Below are 25,497 nucleotides of genomic sequence, written 5' to 3'. Positions count from 1 at the left end.
TATTTTTCCCCTTCAGAGCGTGTTTTACCCACAATCCCCCACCCCATTCAAGGTCAGTATGATTTTTGTCACTGTAGTTCTATTGCTGGGTCATTCTCCATCATCTATAATGTGCAAACATTCACAAAATGAAATACATTCACAAAAGTAACACACAACTGAAATAATTTTCTTTAAACCTACAAAAGAAAGTCAATCAGTTGCTCCCATAGGCATGTAACAGATTCATCAGCTGACTAAAGTTCAGGTTGGTCAGTAGTTGGGAAGATGATACTAATTCAGAATGCAATGTTTTCTTCAATTACAGGAAACTGTGAACCACATATTTGGAACATGGGCAGTTAAATTCTGTAGCTCATAAAACTATGAATCCTCTCACTGACCACACTCATATTTGGAGGTTTATAGAATCCGAATCTGGAGTATTACTTGTAAAAATGAATTTATCTACTGCCTAAGGTTGAACTCAAGCATATCACAAGGATATTGCTTTTTCTTTCAATCTTGGCCAATTCAGGGGCTTTTCCTTACAAGGATAACTATTTTAGAAAACACACAAGCAAAAAAAAAAAGACAGTCATTCTGTCTTTCTTTTCATAAAAGTTTCTACACACTCAAATTATATTTTGTCTCCTACATCACATTTCGACGCAAGTTGCAGCCCCAACCTTCTAGCTTAAGGCTGTTTAAAGGCAAATTGGCAAATAAAATTAAAACAATACAAAAATATGAAATGAAACCAACCTACCATTGAAATTAAATTCCAGAAAAATGATTTGCAAATAACAGTCAAAGACCTGAGAAAAAATGGAAAGTAGGCCATGCAGAGGCTAATGTGGAAAAAATAAATCCAATTAAACAAAATTATTGTATGCACTCTAAAGGAAATGTGCTCAGAATTAAAGGTAGAGAACTGCTGTTTTATTAGTTTAAAGACAGATCATGTTTCATTAACACTTGTCCAAACTAAAAATGAAGCTAAAATTGGGTGTCAATAATGCAATGTTTTGCATATCTATGTATTCACAGACATGCAAACTTAATTATATTTGAAATGAGGATTGCAAGGTTTTAAGGATCAATTAAACAGCTTACTAAAAGTTATTCTTAAACTTTGAGAAGAGTTCAAACTATTTTTAGAAGAACTGTTGAAAAAATCCTTTTCTAAAACATTAATGAAATCTGTTTCTTATACCAGCCACTAAAAATAAGACTTAAAATGTGCCTGTTTTTTCAGATTTGACATCAAACTTAGAATTCATGGAAAATATCCCATTTTGAATTCTTGACATACCATGATTATTTTAAGACATTCACCATCTAGAGTTGCAGAGATTGACACCATTTTATCACGTTGCCATCTTGCAAGTATCTTGATGTGACAAACACACACATACACATTTGTTCCAATGGATAACATTTTCAAAAAAGTGTTACATCCAAGATAAACTTTGCACTGTGTCACTTATGACTCTCAGTGTCCTTTGTGAGAGCAGTTCTATAGCTACGAACTCAAATATTTCCTCCGATCATGCTTTATGATATATGTAACATTGAACAAAATGAAGCCAGGCACTATTCACCAAGGACAGCTGTTGGATATTGAAAAACAGTCTGGATCAGTGGTGGAGTGTGTGGGATTTTGTTGAACTTGATATTTTCCCACAAACTGAATTGTTGATTGGAGAATGACCCTAGGTTTGATTTTACGTTGTAGATAGACTGTAGATAGCTTTTGTAGATCCAATAGATTTAGAGAACATAGTTTATCTTACTAATACTTTGGGCTTCTGCTGGTAGAAGCTGAAAAGCTGTTCATGGAGACTCGGGGTAGCTGGTGTGAGAGGTTGGTAAGAAAAGATAGTGTCCTCTTAAATTCCCTATTCCTTACAAGGACTTTATTTTTTCTAGAAATCAAATCCCTTTCCCCCATTTTTTTCCCAAACTACATTTCCCATGAAATGTAGTTTCCCATGGGTTGGGGAGTACTAACTTATAGGATCCTTAACTTTTTTTACAGTGCCGCTTAAGTACTCAAATATACATGGAATGCATGCCAGCCTCACTGTGATCATAATTATATGTAACACTGGATACCTTCATTTAATTAAATATCATATTCTGTCATCTATATGGAATCCTACATTTCAGACCTAAGTGTTCAAAAGTCTATAAACTGTTGGTTGATGCAAATGGTCAAAGGATTTTGAGCCAATTACTTTCCTTAAGATGCTGCAAAAGCAAGAGGAAGTCCCAAAGTTTCTTTTCTGTCCTCCCATCATAAAGAAGAAAACTTTCCTTCCTACTTTCCAGTAGCAGAAATGCATGTATATTTTCAGGGGCTTCATTGCTAACACCTCTCACTGGAGGGTCTCCCCCACCCCCAGTCCATTCGACACGGCTCGTCAGGCTGACGGGGGAGAAAAAACAGAGTCCCAGCAGAAATGCAGCCCTTTCAAGCTGTGATTAAACAAAAACAAGTCTCAATAAGTCAAATGTATTTCCCCTGGGTTTCCTTCATCACATTGTTTGATTTTCTGCAGTGATAATACTGGAATTACACTAAAGGATAATTTGGATTGTCTGTGGACAATGAGAAATTTTTCAAATGCCCTTTTCTGTTCTGCCAAACACAAATAAAACCAAAAAAAATCAGTGTTCTTCCCTGTTCCTAATTTAAAAGATATATATATATATATATATATATATATATATATATATATATCTTTTAAAGATATATATATATATATATATCTTTTAAAGATAATAGTGTTCCATCCTTGATCTCTTCCTGATAGGTGCTTTGCTCATTAATTTTAATTTTGGTTTATGTATTCTGAAATGAGTCCTTGAATGGCATATATTTGCATAACTACCCCAGAATATATCTCTGTAGAAACTCCACTGAATTGTAAAATGAGGAAGGAGTCCACCCAGAGGGAACTTTTCTCACTTTGCTAGTCTCAAATCATTTCCCCGAGGCCTCTGGATACCAAGCGTCCTCTCCCGTTGCCCATCAGGAGGAAAGTGCCCCTGGAGATGCCCTCGCACTTGGGAGGACTGCAGGTTAAAAATGAGGTGAGCAAACCAGCCTCGGAAAGTTAATGTGACATGCCGGAAGAGAAAAGGACAAGGATAAACAGCATTGTCTTATTGTTATCAAGTGAAGAATTCCCTTGAGCTTCGGGCTCTCAGGGCTCAATCAGTCCATCCGTCCCTATCACAGAAACTTTAAAAAAATTAATAAGTGGAATGTCTCACTTGTTTGCCTCCCATCTGATTATTTGTCCCAAGTGAACAGCCTTTCCATTCACTAACCCAGTGTGGTGAGCGGGTTTGGGAAATGTTGAGATTATCTTCCACGTTCAGGCATTGCACTTGGTTTGTTCACAGCTACTTGCCATTCAGTTCCTGTTTTTCCGTTGATAAAACACATTGCACATGGCTGGGTTTGCATGATTAATACAGCTGTCTAAAGCTTTCTCCGAAAACAAAACAAAACCTCCCAAAATTAAAGTTAAAAAATTAAAATCCAATCCACAAACAAACCAGGCTTGCAGAAATCTGAAGTCTGCTTGGTATGTTTCCTCCTGAGGGAGATCAGGGCTGTTGTGGGCAGGACTGGCAGCCAAACAGCCAGATTCTATCTACAACAGGACAATGGGATATACCTGCCCTCCCCTGGCACTGTCAGGAACGGATTCTCAAAATCAGACTCCATGGGATGAGAAGAAAGCTGGAAGAAAAGTCCTAAAATAGTCCCTGGTGTAAAGAGGACTGGGTAACCCCTACAGCTGTACTTATTCTCTGTTAATAATATAAGTATAAGTATACTTATACTTATTCCCAGGATAAGTATATTATCCTGGGAATCAATGAGAAAATGCCTCTTTTCAGCTCCTTACTATAACTGCACTTTCACCTCGTCTGATAGTGGTAATAATGACAATAGTAATAATAGTAGCTGACACTGGTAGTGGGCGTCTCATGTGGCAGTAGAGTTCTAAGGCTTCCGGCATGTGTTAACTCAGTCCCTGCAACCCTAAGAAACTAACGTGTACCTTCTCCCACATTTTTTAATCATCACAATACACCCAAATTCCAGTCTACCCGTCATAATCCCAGGAACATATATAAATCTAGAGCACATTTCGAATAAACACTATGTATGCATTTATGTTCATTAAATATGTATCTAACAAATTTAAAGTTTTCACCTAACACTTTATGTAGTATAATGTTTATAATACTCAGTTACCTTACTATCCATACACTTTTACCAAGTCTATTTCCAAATACACTCCCCACACAGAATGTATGCCCAGCTCATGCAGAGATTTATGTGAGGGCGTTCATCTTTAAAAAACCTCTCTTTAAAAAGAGCTCTCTGGCATCAGCACGTCTAATTTCACACACTTATTCAGGCTGATTTACATACACACCTCTATTAATCATGAATAATTACTAGCATTGTTCTCTTTAATTCAGTTTTCCCAACTGTGAAATGGGAAAGAAATTATATTTTTTATGCCTACAAGCTCAAAGTCGTGTTTTAAATAATATATTAAAGAGAGCTTTCAAGTTCCTAGAAAGAAAGCATATTGAATTTAAAATAACCTTATTCAGATATGCATATTTCTCATGATTTTTAAAAGTACTGATATTTAGAGATGTACTTGTATCATATTGTCTGGATATTAACTAGCTAGAGATAAATTCAGCATGGCTTCCTTATAGTTTGATGTCTTATGGATTCTAGGCATAACTGAAATACCCACAGTGCTACCAAGTTTAGATATAGAAGTATCCCAAGGCCAAATAAAAACTTTTATTTTTTCATCAATATTACAATATTAACTTCAGAGGAGCTGCAAGTTGCAGTTTCCTTTTGTGCGGCACGCACGCATCACCACCTGTCAGACTAATTCAAAGTCAGCAATTTAAAGAAACTGCTCTTTTTCCCGGTCGAAAGTATAAAGCATGTTCGAGGAAAGGTTTCAGTTTTTACATACATCACTCCTTTCCCACTAACCGGTGCAGAGAGAGCCTTGTTTTCACTGATAGAACGGCAGCAGCTGTGTTGTCACGAATTCACCAGAAAACCACGAGCCCTGATTAATACACAAGAAGATAATTAAGAGTAACCCTGGGAACAACAGTCCGACCTCCTCCTGATTGTCGTAAACAACTGGGAACCAAGTGGTAGAGTTATACCAATACTTCACCTGGAATCAATACTGCACTTGCCAATCCGATGATTTAGACCTCACAGTGATTTAGACCCGATAGGTACTTGTCTTTGCTGAATCCATTTCTGTGTCTTCCTCTTCTCACCTCTCTATCCTTCCTTCGGCTATTTCTTAAACAATTCTTCTTCTCCCCATGTTCAAATTTGCTAGCAAGAATCAATCTGAAATTTATTTACACTGTTGTTTCAGTGTCCAACAACAGCTTGGCCGCGTCACCTCTCTCGGAAGGTACATTAGCTTTAAACTAAATGGCTAAAAATCCTATGGCATCAATTTACAAGTAGGAGAATTTTTAGTTCTTTGGACTCTTTTCTAAAGTCTTTCCTATTTTCCTGGTTTGGATCTGCCCACACCAGTCCACCTTCCCTGATGGCCAACCTGTGCTATTGGATGGCTGTGCGATTTAGATTTCTAGATTCAGCAGGGATTTGAAGATGAATAATTTTTTTGAAAATCTAAGCTCACAGTAAATTTTAATTTGATAGAAATACTTCTATGAGCTTTATGGAAAAAAATCTTTCAAAGAAACAATTACATTTGGGGATTAAGTTTAAGTAATTGACAGTCTTGTCTTTTTAATTAAAAGGAATAACTCTGCCTAAAGAGAGCTCAATGAGATTTGCAGCAGAAAATACATCGACATGCTGCCCCAAAGAGTGAAAAGACCAGAATCTTGAATGGACAGAAAATGCTGGTGCAGGTTCCCAGTCTCTGCGCCCCCAGCAGAGATTACTGTGGTGTTTGCATCACTAAGCCGTTCTGCAGGAAGGCAACACTCTCCTGTGAGGAGCATTGGTGGGTATAGCCAGGGAGGAGGTCCTTTCTGTGGGCGGTTTGCTCTAGGTTCAAGATTCCTTAAAGGAAATGAGACTACTTAGAGTCAATAACAACAACAACAATGATAATACGGAGTCTTCCAGAATTCCATCAGTCATCAATACAGTCTCAGCCCCTGACAAGTGTTGTTTCATAGCCCCCAAAAAGTATAAACTTAAACTTCAGTCTGCCCTTTGGCTTTCTCTTTCTCATTGAAAAATATTATTACTGGTTTGTATTTCTTAATTTTCTTTTTTTTCTCCACATTTTCTACCATATTCATCTTGCATTACATATATACCTTTTCTTTGCTATCCTTCAAATAAAACCAAAAAAAAAAAAAGGTTTTGGTAGCCTTAGCTTCTAAACACTGATAATCAGTCATGCAAGCACCATGAAGCTGTTATGCCCTCTTTCTAGAGGAAACATCTACTTCTGAAGAGGCAAGAGACAAAACAACCTTAGCAATAATTTGCTATTTGTGGTCACTCGGAACTCACAAGTGCTTGGTATGTGTTCATCATCACAAGTCCTCAGTGGGTGTTAAATTAAAGGAGCCCTTCCATGGGGGGAAAAATCACCTTAAGTGGCCCCACCTTCTTACATCTCCCCATGTATACTGCTGTGAAGAAGCCAACCTGCCACGTCGGAACACAGCATGACATAACGACTTTGGAATTCCAGTGGAAGGTGTTCACGTGTACCCAGATGATGGCAGTAGGCAGACTGCCCACTGGGACTCCACTAAGAATTGTCAGCCTCTATCCACCATGAATCAGTGGGTGTGGGGAGAGACTTTATAAGTCATTTATCATGCTTCCTAATTGGACTCTGGAGAGCCAAGCACCATCAGAGTTTACTATGATTGTAAAAGGAAACACTTGCCACATCTCTGTAACACATGTGCATGTTTTAATGCCTGAACATTACCACTAACAGAATATCTTTACTATGAATCATTGCATCACAGCTACTCATCTTTCCTACTTTATCTGCCCCATACTCACAACAAGATTCTCACCTTCTAAACCTTGCAGTTTCAGTATGACTTTTCTACCTACCTAAGAGGACATCATTTGGGGGCAACAACAGGCTACTGTGGTTTTTAGACGCACAAAAACAACCCAGTAGGAGGACTGTGCCTTGGCTGAGTGTCCATTCTTTTTACCATCCCATCCTCTGCCACCCACACAGCACCAAGCATTCCCAGCCATGTCCTATGCGGGAACACTGCTTGGCCATTCTAAAATGCTTCCTAAGATATACGTGTAGATTTTGTCTGACTTGAAGCAGGGGATATTTGCAGAGCAGAAACAGCTTAAACAAAAGAAACTAAGCACTAGCTTGCACTTCTCTGTGTTGCCTAGCAAGTGAGAGAGTTCCTTGGGAGATTTGTTCTATTTTCCTCCCTGGAGGTCCAGAACACAGGTAAGTTCATCACTGGAAGTTGCTTCGCGTTGCAGTGTTGAGAAAGACAGAATGAACTTGGAGGTCGGTCTTCCCTTAGAGGATTCACCCTCTCTCTCTAACTCATTCAATTAAAAGCGTGACTTCTTACTCTGCATTTAGATGTACTCTCCACTTGCTTTTGCTTTGTACAGTTTCTTTTAGAGCTCATGTTTTCTTTGTTATTTCTAATCATTAGGAGGAATATAAGAAAGAACCTTCATTCTTGATGGGCAGTAAAAAAACATAGCTTCTGGCCCAGGTTTAATGTATTTGATAATGCTAAATATTTTGATGACCCCATTCATTCACTCAAAAAATACATATTCTAATACTTTCTGTGTGTCAAGCTCAGAGCTGCATCTTGGGCGGGACTGTGGCAAACAAGGCAGACACAGCCTCTACACTAACAGAGTTTGCCAACCAGGTGGGGCAACAGATGAGGAATTAAGAAATCACAAAGAGCGTTGCTAACTTTACAATCTCTGTGTGGTGTTCGGGGAGCACAGAACAGGGCACCTTAACTAGCCTGGTCTGGACAAAGAAGGCTTCCAGGAGAAAGTGAAATTTAAAAGGTAGAAAGGAGAAAAGGAAAAGAAGGGCAGAACATTCCAGTGTGCATAAAGGTCTAGAATTCAAAGACAGCTGAACAATATTAAGTCTAAATAATTTTAGAAGTCTGAAAAAAAACACAATTTTTGCCTTATGAGTTTCTTTCCTCTTGTCATTTATATTTGGCCTGTTTTTTTTTTTTTTAAAAAAAGCAAATGGTAAGCCAATTGAGTTAAAGGAATGGGGCTCAGCATTTCCACCTCTGTTAGACCTTCAGAAGGAAGAGTACATCTGGCTTCATTGTGCAGGCAGGTACCAGTCCTGTCCACTGCAGGGTGGGGGCCCATTCAGGGCTAGTTTTCTGGAGTCTGAGAGCCCAGGATCTGGCAGGACCTCCAGAGCACAGGCGGCAAACACAAGGCCCGCTGGTCGAATCCGGCCCTCCACTTTGTTTTATCCGGGCCAGTACCTTGTTTCTACCCCGTGGCACCGCCAAGCTCTTGCTTAACTGTTAAGGAGCAGTTACATTTATACAGTCCTAAATTACACTCCGCCCTTTGAAGGCCACCGAGAGGCTGAGGTGGCCCCCAGGGAAAATGAGTTTGATACCCCTGCTCTAGAGAAAACTTTCTGTCTCTCAACGGGGAGGCTTAATGGTAAGGTTTTATTTTATTTATAGGAATGATCAAGTTGTAAGGAGCCATCAGTGTTTTCCAGCAGCTGCCCCAGAACCTGACAATGATGTTATGTTTGGAGTTTCAGACGGATCCTGGCACTCTGAATACTAAAGGCACTGAGTGGGGTCCGAAGCAGACCTGCCTTCACCAAATCCTGCACTGTGGTGGTTAGTGCAAGGCATGTGGGTCCCAGGGTAACTAGGAATACACCACTATTATCAATCCCTAATCTTCTTATTCCCAAGAGTCTTAAAGCCCCAGAGGAAATCTCATAAACTCTCTGGTTATCTCTGCATTCAAATTCCATAAGCCAGATACCTCATTTCATGTTATTTGAATGTTTTAAATTTTGAAACATGTAAAATAAAAATATACATTATATGGACTAAAGACAGTCTTGAATCCCTTAGAATGTAAATCTATAATGTATTCCAAAAACAATTTAGGGTTGAGAAACAGAAAGAGATGAAGAAAAGCCCAAAGGGAGAAAATCTCTAGAGACCTACCCAAACCTCTGCTTTTAATCCTTTTCAGCAAGTCAAATAAATGAAGGCACAAAAGCCTTTAAAATTCATGTTTTTAAACACGGAAAATGATGCACCAGCCACCAGGGCTGGGAGGTGGTTCCTGATCTCACTTAATTAGGAGATAACTGGTCTTTAATTCCAACAAGGGATAAAGGGCCAGGGTACTACCCGCAGGGGTAATGGGCGCATCCCAGGCCCAAGGGCACGGGCACATCTTTCTTAAGACAGAAACTGCGAGTGGAGCCCGAATACCTTACTGACAGCTGATTCAAATGAGTGTATTCCTGGAGTTTTTCTAACCTTAAGCAAATTTTTAAGGTGGAATGGCCCAGGGAAACCCCTATATTAAACTTAGCCTCTTGAGCATTCTCTAATATTTCAATTCACTGACTATTAAAAATTAAACCTCTCAGAAACCCACAGGATTTGAGATAGTGGACTTGCTGTAAGCAACTTGCCATAGCCTTCTTTTTATGCTGGCACACGTGGCGAGACCACACTTCCCGGAACACTGCCTGCTGTCCCTGAGCAGAGCCAGGGTGGCTACTGCAGTCACATCACACACCTCCACTCACTCTGCAGGGCGAGTACGTGAGGCCTGTTGTCAGAAGGACCTCATCAGCCCGTAGAGCACATTTCTTATTGCATCATAATTTCATGCCGTGGGGACCATGTTCCTTTACAAACATTAGCCCCCACCCCCGTCTGGGTTTCTATATGATACCAGCCAACTAAAAAGTGGGGGGAAAGATTCAGTCTTTTGTAATAATGTCAACCCAAAGCCCAATGATCAGAAATTGATTATTAACTTCCCCCAGATGTAGAGGGTATTTTTAATGCATTGATTTGTTTTTATAAATAGTTTTCTATTCTGATCATAAATGTTATACATTTTCATTATGGAAGAACTTGAAAATTTATGAAACTATAAAGAAGAAAACGCCGATCATATATAAGCTCTTACCTCAGAGATAACTCCATTAATATGATATAAACAAATGTTTTATCTGGATGTTTGAGCTGTCGGCGTACTGTAAAATATTCAAGTTAAACCTCCTGAACTGTTCTCTATTTCCTGCCCTCTCGGAGGCGGGCATTTCTGTGACCAGTTCAAGGCCATCGCAGAGGCTGGCCCTGGGCCTGGGCTGCCTCCAGGGCGACCTGCTCACTCACAGCCCTTCCAGGCCCTGCATCCGACCTGACTCATTTTACCAGGGATTTCCTTCCACTGACTTAAAAGAGATTTTCCTTGTGTCGTCTCCAGGATTTCCAGCAAGAATCCCCCTTTCGGATGTGGGAGCTCCTACATCCTCTCTCTAAATTGGTATAGCAGCGTTTTTCCTTGTATAAATGTGTCTCTTTTTTGTTTTAATGAAATTATCTTTTACTTAAAAAACATTATTTTTCTGATTTTCTTCAGTATGGAACATTCAGTTTATAGAGGGTTGGTCCACTAATAATGAGAATAAGGAGTGAGTCTCAAATATTTTACTGATGTTACGTAAGGAGAAATTATTATTTTGGTTTGGATTTCTTCACTCATCCAACAGGAAGTTATCACCACCTGTCCAAGGTGACCAACACCCTGGTTAATCACTCATGTCCCTCCTGCACCCGAAACAGCAGCAAACATCTGAAATCAACTCTCAGAAAAAAGGCCCTTGTGTTTGAAGGTAAAGTGTAGGATCCCTCTAGGAGTCAACTCTCGCTGAGGAAGGCCAACTTCCTACCTTCAATATTAATGACACGTTAAGACTTCTTCGTTTTCCAAACCAATCTGATAAATTCTCTCTTAATAGTCACGTTAATGGTCCCATCCATGAACTAACTTAAACAACATGAATAACCTTAACATTGCAGTTTAGACCTATTTCTCTCCTTTGGCTTTTTCTCCCTGAACTAGACCTAGAATGATTACTATGATTCTTAGAGAACATTACTGTAGAAACGTTAGGCATTAGGGTTTATACAACATGAATGTAGTGTGGGGGAGAAAATAAAAAACCGTAACAATCCAAACAGAAATCACAGGCATATCTTTTTCTATATCAAAGAAAAAATAATAATAATACGTGTGAGCCAAAACCACTAATCCCTAAACCCTGTGAGTACAGTGGAGAAACCTTCCAGAAAGAAATTAATAAATTTCAAAGTGTGGCTTTGAAAATTGAATTAATAAAAAAGTCTCCATGTTAAGCCACTATAATAATAAAGGCTTTATTTTTCAAAACCTTGGCAAAAAAATAAAACTCAGAGCACACTCATGGAGCCGCCTGACCCGTTATGCGTCAGGCCCTCAGTGTCAGTGAGAGATGAATCTTCTCCTTTGTTTCTCTTATTAAACTTCTTTGTGATTTTAACCCCCGTCCTCTCTCACTTTTTCCAGGTAACTGGAGTATAAAATCTTTTTTGAATTTAAACCCTCCCTCTTTGCTTACTAACTCTAGTCTAGAAAAAAAGGAGTGCCATTAATTACTTTCGTTCTCTAATACGTCATTCCCAAAACCTGTGGCACATCCGAAGGCTGGCCTTCGAGACAGAGCTGTGCCATGCACACAGAAGAGAGACTCCTTGCTCAGGTGGCTGTGGGAGGTTAAAAAACGAGCCATTTACGTCCAAGTAAAACCCTGAAATTAGAAAAACCATGCAAACAATGTGACCCCCCACACTGTGTGTATGCCACGCGGGGGTGGGAACGAACGCTGGCAAGCAGAGGATTGGAGGGAAGCTGTCGAGAGTCAGAGCGCGGAAAACCAATCATTTCTCTACGGGCCTGTGGCGCCCTTGTCTCCTCTCCCACACAGAACTCGGAGCAGGCAAAATGCCAAAACTGTTCATAAACGTAAATATGAAAAGGCTCTCAGGTAATTAGCGAGTTACCAAACTTTAAACTCTAGAGTTTCTAATGAATCATTTCTCACCTTCACAATACTCACTATAATTGAGAGAGAGAGAGAAAACTAGTGACACCACATAATAGGAGACGAGAGGTAAGAGAAAAAGCGTAAATCTTCTGGCCTCTGAACAAAAAAGCAGCTTGGATTTTTATTTTGTAAGGTGTAAATTTTTCATGAGTCACTAGGATATCCTTCAACAAAGCTCAGCTCTCCAGAAAACTTTCTACCTGCCAGGATTTGCGGACTGATGAAAAGGCCCTCCTGGCCCCACATGGCTCTTCAAATGGCTACATTCCCCAGAACAGTTCTGTGTGGGGAGTAAGTACGGCATGTCAGTTCCAAAAGGAGACTAGAACGTTCCCCTTCCTAGAATATTAGCTAGGGCAGCTCTTGAGGTTTTAATTGATTCATTCTCTCATGCATTCACTCATCCATTCATTCATTCCATTCACTCCATTCATCCGTGCACTCGAACATTTGTTCAGCCAATCTATTGGACGCTTACTCTGCTAGAGAAATACTGAGCTGAGGCTGCAATAGTGAACAGGAAGATACTGTCTGTGCCCGCGAGAGAGAATGAATCGGCTATTCTTCATGCTGCAGGTTTATTTAACAGGAAAGACAAAGTCAAAGATGGTTTAGCATAAATAAATTTGTCAAGGCATTTCCTTTTCCTAGTATTAATTTTTCCCATTGCCTCTTTGTACCCTCTTATCAGGGGGTAATATCTAGGCATATGATAATAATGCTTCCAGAGAATTCTAGAACTTTCCCTGTACTAGACTTCCCCAAAGTATAGCTGCAGTAGATTTATGCTTTATTTTATTATTTGGACCTTCCCTGCCACGCTTACTTGTTAAGTGTGTTTGCTAAAGCAATACGTGTGAGAAGTATCTCTGAAAGGCATAAATCATGAGTTTTAGTTATATTCTAATGAGTATCAAGTCAATACCTACAGAAATAATATCCCTAGCAAAGCTGTTTTTCTCAAGAACTTGAGATCACCTTTGCGACGGAAAAATAATTTATAGTTGCTGAAACTAAAAATAATTTTTTCTTGTGTATAACAATAGGAAATACTCTTTTCTGGAGAGTAAAGTTTCAGCCCTGCTCTGACTGAAAAAGGAATGTTGCTTTTATTTTTTCCAACTACTGCCACCTGGTGGGCATGGGTGTTCCTTCTACACTACATGGGCCCATGTCTTAGTATTACCACAAGATGGCAGCACACAACCAGGTTTTTCAAAGAGCCAGGCACAAAAAATATGATTTTTGCTCCTGAAGAGAATAATGTTCTATTCCAACAGAAGATAATAAGAAATAATCGTACCAAATAAGCACTTAATTCTCTTGTCCTAAAGGCAAATGGAATTCTGAGTCCTAATATCATTAGTATTTCATAAACCAGTTCATTTATTACAGTAATGAGTACTTCTAAAAATTTAAATGGTAAGCTAGTTTGCTCTTTAAAAATATTTCAAGAAAATGTATATTTTTATGATTCTTACGGTGTTTTCCTCATAGAGAGTAATATTTTGGCAATGCTTTTCAGTCCTTCTTTTAATGAATTGTTTTTAATTGATTAGAGATCAACTAGAAAGTTCTGTTTAGTAGAGACTCTTGCCCAAGCCTGTTGCAATGACCGGTTAACCAAGTCACATTAGTTGTTTGCTTCTGACCAAAATGCTGCCTGATCAATCTTCCCTATTACTTCAGTGTGCTAGCTTCCCCCAGCATTTTGTTCATCTGTATTGTTGCAGTATATTTAAATGTGTTTTGTTGTTGTTGTTCTTTGAACCTACACTGCCATGGCTTACTTGTTAAGATATATTTTTCTCTAGCTTTGGCTGGGTTCCTCAGTTGATTAGGGCATTATCCCAATACACCAAGGTCATGGGTTCGATACCCAGTCGGGGCATATACAACAATCAACCAATGAGTGCTTAAATAAGTGGAACAATTAATTGACATTTCTATTTCTCTCCCTTTCCCTTCCTCTCTCTAAAATCAATTGTTTTTAAGATTTTTTTCACCAAACTTTCACTGATAGTCCTTTGAAAAAGGCATTTACCACAAAACTGACAGTCTTATTTATTGAGCAGCTAATATGGGTCTGGAATAATTGATTTACCTAACTGATAGCACAAATTTATAAGAAACATGTTAACTAAACTTATTTTTACAAGTGATAAAACTGAGGCAGAGAGGTTACATGATTTTTTTCTACTGTAAGCAAAACAATTGGTCTCCCCCTCTGCCCAGGCTCCTGAACCACTGCTCGAAGTTATTCCCACAAGGCCTGTGGACCAGGGAAGGAAAGGGGGTGGCACATCCAGTGCTCTTTCCATAAAGATGGTCCCATCAGGAATCTGCCCTCCTGTGGGCGAAGAGCACTACTTTGTGCCCTCGAGAGGTCCGTACAAATCTGAACGATCTGTGAGTCAAAAGGCTTGACCGAAGAAAGAAGGGAAGTTGCACAAGATCAGGGCCACACTCTCCCAGTCAATACTGCATCATTTCAATGTCCCAGGGATCACCCTGGGGGTTTATAAACTCGGTTTACGTAGTCTCGATTTCATAAACGCACCAGAGGGGTGCAGGGGAGTAGTGGACAGGGTCCTGGCTGGAGAGCTGGGGGCCTTGAATCACAGTCTCAGCTCTGCCTCAGGCTACCCATGTGCCCCTGGGGAACCGATTAGCCTCTTTGGGCCTCGGTTTCCTCATCTTGTGGTGAGCATATTCACTATGGTACCTCTTCAACGGTTTTTAAAGCAGTGTGTTGATTTCAAAGAGTCCCCAGAGCAAGCATCACGAAGGAAAACGAGGGGCAGGGTGTTTCATATACGGTTGAAAGGGGAGTGATCAGTGTGGTCCACGGGGAGCGGCGGGTGTTTTTGATCTCGCGAGAACCTGGCTACGCATCTGGGGTGAGAGTGACATCAGTGGCCGGCTTCTGCTCAACAGGGACAAAACTCTCCCTCCATCGTTCTGTCTAGACTTTCATCCAGAATGCAGTCTTTCCTTCCACAAGTACGTGACTAGCCCTTCAAGGGTGGGAGTGTGGGTGCTGGCCGCTGACTGAATGAAGGGCATCTGGAAGTCCGCCGGGAAGCATGATACAGAAAGCTTTGACACTGGGCTTCCCATCCACCCTGCCTCCAACCAGTTTAGGGAACTGTCCTTACGAGTAGTGCAAGCTGTGTGTACAGCTTGCACTTACGAATAGCCTGGCTGACACTGGTTTCGCTAATGCTGAATTACAGCGAAACGTGTTCAAGGCTCCAGACCCCAGGACAATGATGCTCTTCTTATAGCCACCTTAAGAATTTCAGAAAACAGTGCGCTATTGGAGGGCCTCTTCTTAGGACCTTCTTTGGGAGGACAAATGAAAAATCTGTAAGTGAGGGGATTGATAGATTGCACTGAACCTCAGAAACTTGGCAGACCTGATTCTGCAGATCTGGCTTCCTCGTGCGCAGTCACAGAATAAAGAATTTAGCTATTCCCATTCTCTGTGGTTTTAACAGAGTCTCCAATCCTCTGTTAGGAGGAGGCTTGGCATACAGTTATTCTTCTATTTCATTGATTCTAGATCTTCTGTGGTGGCCCATTGAGCATTCCGAGTGGCTTCCTGCATCTGCTGTGCGCCCCCCTCCCCCCCCCCCCCCCCGCCCCGGGAGACAGTCACCGAGGCAGCCCTGGCTCCCGCCGAACTCCCAGTCCAGGGGTGCAGACGGGCAGTAATCAAAACTTCAGACAAACGTATCTGAAACTAAAACTGAGATGAGTGTTCTGAGGGAGAGCGGAGCTTGTGATAAAGGGACTTCATCTTACCGAGGAGACTGACTGCCCTGTGGAAGTTTTAACTGAATTCTGAAGGATGAGAGAAGTGTGTAGCAGAGATTTTATTGGGCCACAGGCCCTATTTCAGAGGAAGCATGGTGCCACGGAGGAGGAAGTAGGCAAGGGGTCCAGGGGGTAGAGACGCTAAACACTGATGAGGCTGGAAAGGCGAGAGGTGGAGCTGTGGATGTCCTACCCAGAATGTTGGCGTTTATCCTGGAAGCCACCAGAGAGCATCCATGAGATTCAGGCAGGGCGATGAGGTGACCTGATGTCTAGTTCAAAAAGTTATCTTTGGTTTCAGAGTGTAGTCAGTTTACTTCCTCAGTAAAAGCATGTTACTCAGAGATAATGCAAGGCTCTGTCCAGATCTTTGAGAAGAAAATTGTATCCTACAACCACAGCTTGGGCTCCTGTTTGTGACCAGGCACTCAGTCCGTCCTCGAGTTCAAAGTGGTGTCCTGTGGAAAATTTTTATATTTACTTCTATAGTATTCTCAAAGTATTCTGGGTAAGTTGATAAGGGTACTTCAGAAGGAATGCAAGTATGCGACCTATTTGAACTTTTACAGTCCTGAGATTTATTTATACATGTTGAATACCTACCTCCAAGCTCTGATCTCGGCCCCAGGGACACCTTGGTTGACAGACAGTCGCTATTGCTGCCCTCTGAAGGACCGAATGGATGAGATAAACTCTAGACAAGCAACTAAGTCAATATGTAACATGCAGCCAGGTAGCGATAAGTACTTTATAATGTGAGTAAACCAGGGTGAAGGAATAGAAAGTAACCAAGGGAACCATTTTGATAGGGTGAGGGGAGAAGTCCTCTCTGGGTTGGCAACGGAAACATTTTAGCAGAAATCCGAATGAAGTGACTGAGTGAGCCAGGCAGAGATCCGGGGGAAGAACACTCCAAGCAGATGAAACAGCAACTGCTAATGTTTTAAAGTTGAAATCCATTTAGCTTGTTACAAGAAAAGAAAGAGTGGAACGAACTACTGGCAATCTGGTAGGATGGGGCTGGGAGACACACACATCCTGTCCCTTCACCGGATCACAGTCAGGAGCTCATCTGCGTGCCATGCTCAGAGTCCCCCAACCTGTCTACGCACACAACACACAGCAGCCAGTAGTTGTAGTAACAAGTTGACGGTGCCCCTCCAATCGCACTGCATTGGTTCCAGCAACCGGTCTCCTTCTGTCTGTCTCTTCCTTTCTCAGTCTCTTGTGGTGCCTTTCTTCCAGTCTCTATCCACATGGGCTTCTACTTGGTTCTCTGCCTTGTCTCTCATTCTCCTTTTGGTGGAGAGTACCAGACTACTTTTGTGCTTATTCTCAATTGATAAAGCATTTTTATCTGTTTTTGTTTTGCTAAATGTTTCTTTTTTAGAAATTGGCACCACCGTGAACTTCAAGCAAAAAGGTATGGTTCTTATTTCTAATTACCTTCTACATGTTTAAATTAAAATTCATGGCAGTGTCTTGGGGGTCTTAGACAGTGGAGTCCATTTCATCTCAATAATTTGTAATGATAATTCCCATAACACATTTGCCACTATTTTTCCCTGAATTGCAAACTTTCTTCTTCACAAAAAGACCCTGGTCCAACCCGTATCTACCCCATAGTTTTGAAAGTGACCTGTTTTTGAATCTCTGGAGCTGAGCAACTGATCAGCTTGTTTTACAAGCTGATGTTTCTTGTCTTACGCGTCCACGGTGATTCTCTCGGAGCCATGCTGTTGGAAAGGTTCACAGTCCAGTGACAGAGAGCTCTCAGAAGAGACACAGAGCCTACTTTCCCGCTCCTCATCAGCTATTCACGTCGATGTCTTTTTAAGGAAAATAGAGCAGGATCTCCTAAAATGAAGCCCTTGAGAATTTCATCCTCCCTCCTGCCTCAGTGCCCCCCCCCCACCAGTCTTCACCTCGCCTGCCCCTGCCACAGCACACCTGGGTCTCCCGGGATTTTCCTTCCCCTGCCCTCCAACCGCCCCACATAGTTCCATCAGCCATGTGGCCTGTGGTTCCCACACTTTCCCCAACAAAGACAGTGCAACCAGGTTAAAGCTTCAGCAAATGGGCCCTATTTAAAACGCAAACAATTACTACTTCAGAGGTGCCTTCTTTACACATAACAGAAGGCTTCAGACCAGAGCCACAGAGGAAGCTACGTGGCCAGACACCACCCTCCTTAAGTCTTTGGGGCCACCCACGTGGATTGGTAATTATCTCATATGAAGATATCTTCTTCTCTGAGCCTCAGAGGAGATGAGACAACCAAGATCATTATTAATAGTGAAAACCTGTGGGGGTTAGTCCCCACCAGTGACCAGGAACCACAGAGATGAGGGACAGTGTGTCGATTACTCTCAGGAAACGGCCAGCACGTTGCTTATGGCCCTCTCTAGCCAGTCGTCCCAGAAGGCAACCAGAAATACTTGTATAGGACCAACATCATTTGGGGCAAGAAATATAAGGTACTATCTAGTTCAGCCCTTCTCTTCCCAATGCCATGATTATCAACTCTAGGAGAATCTTAAAGTAGTGATACCTCAGGGCTTTGGTGTGGATGGAGAAATAAGACATAGGTGTTTCCCCCTTTTTTTTATTTCAGGGACCATTGAGATAAATTTCTAGTGCCATCCAAAGTAATTCTAAATACTGGCCTAAAATTTCACAATTTTTCATGCCAAAATATTTGATGCTGTTTTGATGGAAAAGATGATAATTCCAATTTTACTGTGAGAATATTTCAGTCTTACCCAAGACACACTTCATAGAGAGGGGAGGCAATGCATATGAAATTATGTAGAAGGAGCCCACATTTAATTCTAAGACACTATGTTCGAAGGAAACGTCAGTATACATCTCTTCCGATTTGCTCCAGCCCAGAGGACAGTACAGACTCAAATCCGCTGAGTTCCTTCACCAGAGGAAGCTGTCCTGGCTGAGCATGGACAGCAGGTGGCGCCAAAGTCCGTCCTTTCAGGCCTCCCTTGACTGTGGCTTCCCAGTCCGGCTCTGGCCTCCGTCTGCACAACCGTATACCATCTACTAGGAGAGATTTAGGCGAGATTTAGGAGATTATTTTTCCCTTTCACTTAACTATTGTTTTGTGTATTGTTTGGGTTTGTGTCTTATTTTCAGTCACTCAGCCAGCCCTTGGTGATTAATTCTCAGAATAATTCAAACTGAAACTTGCCTGGCCACCTTCTCTCGTAGGGCTGAACTACGCGCAGGGAGACGATTAGGAGGGACCTCGGTTGCTTAACGGGCAAAGGGTCTCCCAACAACCACTGAGACTGTGACTAATGATTACTCTAAATAAACGTAGTTCCCAGTCCAGGAAACGAGCCCTAAATACCCCGGAGAAGCAACAGAAATGTGTCAGTCAGACTTGAATCACACACTGTCTGTCAGAGCATGCTCTTTAAAGCTGGTGCCGAAAAATCACCGGTCCTTCCTGCTTCAGCGCTGTAGTGTGCACACCTTGCTAAAACGTACTCATACTTCTCAGTTTCTGGATGCCTTATTGGTTTTGCCCCTCGTCACTAATTCCCTTTGTAAGTACTGCCCTGGCAAAGTCCAGGGGCCCGGCATTCACCTGGATGCCGTCTCACTTCCCATCCTGTCCTGGGCTGAGCACCTTGGCCTGGTGAGTTGACTCAAAATCTTTAATCTTGCTGCAGCTGCATTTGGCCCCTTTGGGTCAAACATTAAAAGCCTTGACCCAATTCACAAACCAGTCCTTTGATTCAGGGGTGATCCAAACATCTATAGTTAATAAAAATAATGATTCTGCTGCCGTATGTTGAAAGTTTACCAGACACCACACATGAAAGTGTGCGCACACATACACACATATACAATGTGGCTAACAACCAAGATATGCTATTTGCCTGTTATATGAAGAGCATGTAGCAATTCTTGAACTGTGGTTCTAGTCAACCACCTAGTCTTAAGGCTACATTGTGTTTGCAGACTCTACTCTCATTCTGTCCGTCGGTAGATAAAAGTACTTGCTGAGCTTCGCCATCTGGTGCGGGAAGTAAGATTTATCATTTGCATTTCCACAAATAAGCAGAAATTTCATAAGTATGAGCTAAAACATAATTAGCGATGGTGCTGATTATTCTCCCCCGAAATGGCCATTAACTGAAGCACTCTTCTGCACAGTCATCTCTACGTATCTACGAGGATAATTGCATACACACTCGTGGTGAGTCCCCAACTGTCACCCATTCCCCCCTGCATTTTTGAACCTATTTATTTACTCTCAAAACCCATTGTGAAAACAGCAAGTCATATAAGTACATCAAATAGCTATCTGAGAGCACTTAATAAATAATAATTGATAGAGATGAAAATATCTTTAACAAACCCACAAGCTTCACTTTAAAGATGTGATAATTTTATTAAGGATAGAATTAAGGATTATTACTACAGTCATTTACTGGGAATCCCTATGCATAACATAGAATACCATGTCAAAGTAATAGTTCATGCTAAATCATGTGTACAAAAAGACTGATAATACCTGTGTATATCGTATGTGGATATATGAATATGCATAGACATACATTCTTCTCTTTGTATCTGTGTATAGACATGTACCCATACATTAGCAAAATGTTACATTGACTATGTTGGTCTAGGCTCATATATGTCCATATTGCAATGAGAGAACCTCTGCTTCCTCAGACACTCACTGCCCTTCGTGGACGGCAAGGCGAGGCTCCCAAGTGCTGCTCACCTCCAAGGGGCCTGACCGACAGCGGAGCCTGCCCCAGCACTCAAAACGGGATTAAGGAAATGGGCGGAATGAGACTCTTTGTGGAAGCCTCCTGTTTCACACTATCCCTAGAGCAAAACAAACACCATTTTTGTTTCGCCGTATAGGGCCTTGATTTTTGTGTAGTCTTTTTCTACTTTGGAAGCCTCACTGATGCACCGATTCAAACAAATGTGCCCCAGAGCTCCCACCATCTACGGCACATAGAAGGACTCAGTGGCCATCAGGGCGGAGCCCTGGGGACCTGCCATCAGCAGAGCTTAAAGATATAGGGGCAAAAAAGACAGGGGGTGGGGGCCAGGGAGGGCGTGGGTTAGGAATGGCATTGACCTAAGACTCAGAACACCTGGATTCTAGTGTCTGGTCAGGTGCTTTATGCAGGATACCTGATCTTCTTGCACTTTAATTCCTCACAGAAGGCATGAACCTGAACGTAGCTAAACGTCTTTTTATTAATATGATCCTATAGCCTTTGAATATTTAAAAATTGAATCTGTATTTCCATATCTTTACATATAATAAAGCTCATTTTTACACTATAACTATGCTGTTTGAAGTTCGTATATATTCATATCTTTATAATAACTAGTGTTTTTAATTTTTAAGAAGGCATTCTAGTACATATATTCTATTGAAATCATTTTTTAGAAAGATAATGGATGCCTTCGCGTTGTTTTGTTTGTTCTGGCTGTTACTTTGAACAAACGAAAATTTCGTTTGCCAAGCGTTTCACAAGAGACTCACCAGCCCCCCTTCACTGGGTAACTTCACTGTGCAGCAGCGACAGGCACAGATGCCGAAACCAGCTGCTGGGGTGAAAACCCGGCTCGCTGGCTGGGTGAACGTGTAAAAGTGATTCTCCCTTTCTTTGCTGTTATCTCACTGTGGTCCAGGGCCTTAGGAGCACCTGCCTCACAGTGGTTGTGCGTTCATATCTGTAAAGCACTTATAACAGTGCCTTGCAGTAAGAGCTATGTAATTGTTTACTGGTTTTATTTGGTTGCTCTTGCTATTATTGTTTACAAAAACACATAGAATAAAACTACTCTTGAATGCAAAACTTTCCATGTTCTCTTACCTCTGATCTGCTGTCTGTTGACAATTTTGGGAACATTTACATACCGGAGGATGTTTCCATCATGCTTGCAAACCATCGTCAATTTATTTTTTTACGATTTTATTTATTTATTTTTAGACCGAGGGGAGGGGAGAAAGAGAGGGAGAGAAATACCAATGTATGGCTACCTCTCCCACATCCATAACTGGGGACCCAGTCCATAACCCAGGCATATGCCCTGACTGGGGATCGAACCAGCGACTCTTTGGTTCACAGGCCGGGGGCCATCCACTAAGCCATACCAGCCAGGGCAGTAAGTTTAAATGCACATGCACACACACACACATACACACTCATTCACACAAATTCATCTGCATATGTGCCTTTAAAACTTCAAAGTGTCCCATAATTACAGTCACGCTGATCTCTTTTGAATGTCATCATCTAAGTATACAGCCTTAAATCCCAAAGTCTTGAGTGTGAAAAATACAAATATTTCCTTCTTATAATGGATCTATACAAACAACACTGTAAAAATGGAAGAGTGGACAAGCAAAGCACGAAAGGCAATTGCTTCAGACCTACGTTTTCTTCCCCAGTCCTTCTCTTTCTGTCAACACATAGATCATGTCTGCACTTTTCCTCTCCAATCCAATCTGATCTATAGCCACATGGTCTCCCCAAATCATGTCCATGTGGGGAAAACTAGGGTAGCTGTGGGCAAAACACACAGGCTGCCATTCCAGGATAGATTCTGGGCAAGTTCAAGTCTCATTTCTGCTTCTGCTTTGTACCTGCCTCTTAAACACGTTACGTCTGTTTGTTGTTTCCTGTTGTGGTTGTCTTTGCTTTTTATTTTTATTTCATTTATTTGTATAAATTTTATTTACTTTTAGAGAGAGGGGAAGGGAAGGAGAAAGAGGAGAGAAACATCAATGTGTCATTGCCTCTCACGCGCCCCCTACTGGGGATCTGGCCCAACCCAGGCATGTGCCCTGACTGGCAATTGAACTGGTGACCCTTTGATTCATAGGCCCAGGCTCAGTCCACTGAGCCACACAAGCCAGGGCTGCTTTTGATTTTTAAAGTGTCAAATAAAGAGTTTAGACCACATGATTCCCTGTTTCCTCTTAAAACCCTACAATGAATTGACTTCTTTTCTACCTTGCAGCTAAAGCGTCACCAGTCAATATCACCTTGAAACAGCTCCCCTCCCTATAACCAATAAATAATTACTGCTTCCCTCCTGAGAAACAAGAGAATCACAGATTGGTTCCATGTTTTATTGATGAAGATGCCGTGATAAATTGGCTGGAGGAGCTCACGTGTCTGGCTGTGGAAGGACCCTCACCAATGCCTGGCATATTAATGAGTGATGGCATTAGGTGCCATGCGAGCAGAGTGGGCAAGAGGTGGCTAGTGAGGAGGAACCCGTGGTACCATCAGAGACATCAGTGATAGCCAGTTTAGGGCTTTCTCTGATGGAACATTTTATATTTAGAGGTGTTTCAACCAATGATACTCCTTACGTTGTTTATAGCTCAGGAAGGATTCAGGAAAGATGGTGAGCTCTTGCTGGGCTGTATGTAGCGCACTGACTGGGAAAGGCTGGTACCTGGCCTGGTCTTACCTCCGCGACGTCAGCAGTCTGCTGTGATGGAGAGTGGGCTGGATGTAACTGTTCTCTTTTCTCTCTTTCTCTTTTGCACTGCAGGACCTGGGTCGGTGAGAGGAATAAACGGATCCATCAGTCTGGCCGTACCACTGTGGCTGCTGGCAGCATCTCTGCTCTGCCTTCTCAGCAAATGTTAATAGAATAAAAAATTTAAAATAATTTTAAAAAACACAAAAAATGCGTCACACAGGATACAGAGAGAGACAGAGAGAGAGAGATGGGGGGAGACTGTTTATTTTACAACTTTGTGTGTTTATAAATAAAGGGGGAAATAAGAAAAGGAAGAAGAAAAATACAACATGTCAAACAATTTCCAAGTCCATCAATAAATATTTGAGTGTAATTCAGGGTGGGAAAGTTCTGCCAGGGTATGTGTCTATCTAAGCAAATGTATGCTCTGTGAAAACTACGCCACACTAAGGACATCCAGATGCTGTGAAAATAGGACAAGTGAGGAAGTAGCCGATGGACATTAACCCCCCCATACACACTCTACCCTTCCTCCATCTTTTTTCATGCCAGAGGAAAAAAAAATAAGGTCTTGCTTTTCGGTGTGTATATTTCCCTCATCTTTTCATTGTTTTTCATTTGAGCTGACTTGTAACCATTTCAGACTATCAATGAAATCCAAGCAGGCTTTTCTGCCTACACTCTCCCCAGTCCTTAAGGGCATCTCCCCCTCCCCCTTCAGCGTGTTCTCTCTCTCCACACCCATCCCAGATATCCCCTCCCAACCCCCACCTGCCCGCGCCACCCTGAGCACTAGTCATGCCGCGAATGCTAGCAAGTGCCGTTTTAATTTCTCCGCTGCGCGTGCGTGCTCACGTCTTTCGCTCTCACGTGGGTGTACATGTGTGTGAGCGTGTGTGTCCCTCTAAAGCATGCCAAGGGAATGGTCCATGTGTACATAGACTTCGTGCTGTAGATACTGTCCCGCATTGTGATTGTGAGGCGCAGCTGTGACCAGTCGCTGGGGGACGTGGTGCAAGGCGAGGAGCAGAGGCCCGTCCCCCAGCCCACGGCGGTCACATGGCACGAGTGCGTATTCCAACCAAGCTGTGCCCCCTCCAAGGGCGGAACCTCATACTTCTCCTAGTCCAATCATCAGAACCCAGTCGAGAGTCACTCAGAATATCACTGTAAATGAAAGTGCCTACTATTGATGGGGTGAGCAAACAGTAGAGAAATCAGTGACGCGGATGAGGCGACCTAGGAGAGAAGGTTTCTGATTTCGCTCTTGTTCCGTGAGTCTGAGGGATTTGTAGATTTTGCTGGCTCGCTGCAGGCTGGGTCCCGTTCTGCTGCAGGNCGAGTGCGTATTCAAACCAAGCTGTGCCCCCCTCCAAGGGCGGAACCTCATACTTCTCCTAGTCCAATCATCAGAATCCAGTCGAGAGTCACTCAGAATATCACTGTAAATGAAAGTGCCTACTATTGATGGGGTGAGCAAACAGTAGAGAAATCAGTGACGCGGATGAGGCGACCTAGGAGAGAAGGTTTCTGATTTCGCTCTTGTTCCGTGAGTCTGAGGGATTTGTAGATTTTGCTGGCTCGCTGCAGGCTGGGTCCCGTTCTGCTGCAGGGGTGAGTAGCATGTGCCGAGTAAATCCCCAGATGCAGGAAGGTCTCCGAGTGTTACCTCCCAATGAAAGGGTAAGGAGCCACGTGGAGATACAAGCAGCCCCGTTTTGCCCCCTCCCTCATCTTCAAGTAACACTGCATTTGCCCCATGGATTCCCCGGAGCAGAGATTATTTCCTATTTCAGACAAAAATACAATGAGAGTGAGCGGAGCAGAAGGGGATAGATGCTCGGATCCTCACTCGTGTTGTAGAGGTAGTGGACGGAGCTCTAATGTCAAGCACCGACCATGACAACAAGGAATGCACTCCCGTGCTCCTCTGCAGATTTTTGTCCTGGTGTTCTAGGCTGCTACGTTGATTGGTTGTCCACATTATCTCCCG

At 42.1% G+C, this 25,497-nt stretch overlaps 1 protein-coding gene across 3 annotated transcripts in view; it reads left to right on the top strand.

Annotated features, from left to right (window-relative positions):
• LSAMP (limbic system associated membrane protein) overlaps nucleotides 1-23,967 on the top strand; it is a 630,861-nt gene extending 606,894 nt beyond the window's left edge. The window contains exons 7-9 of one of the 3 annotated variants that reach the window (XM_037045538.1): nucleotides 17-52; nucleotides 17,401-17,433; nucleotides 23,574-23,967. In XM_037045538.1, coding sequence (XP_036901433.1) covers nucleotides 17-52; nucleotides 17,401-17,433; nucleotides 23,574-23,671 — 167 coding nt within the window. In that variant the 3' untranslated portion in view covers nucleotides 23,672-23,967. The remainder of the gene's footprint in view (nucleotides 1-16; nucleotides 53-17,400; nucleotides 17,434-23,573) is intronic. The other 2 variants (XM_037045540.1, XM_037045541.1) reach the window with 2 other exon arrangements.
• The last annotated feature ends 1,530 nt before the right edge of the window (nucleotides 23,968-25,497 follow it).

Source organism: Sturnira hondurensis, unplaced genomic scaffold, assembly GCF_014824575.4.
Source record: "Sturnira hondurensis isolate 20B ecotype Veracruz unplaced genomic scaffold, ASM1482457v3 Scaffold0004338, whole genome shotgun sequence".
NCBI classification, from domain to species: Eukaryota; Metazoa; Chordata; class Mammalia; order Chiroptera; family Phyllostomidae; genus Sturnira; species Sturnira hondurensis.
Note: the sequence above shows the minus strand (reverse complement) of the source record. Positions and strands in the feature narration are given on the sequence as shown.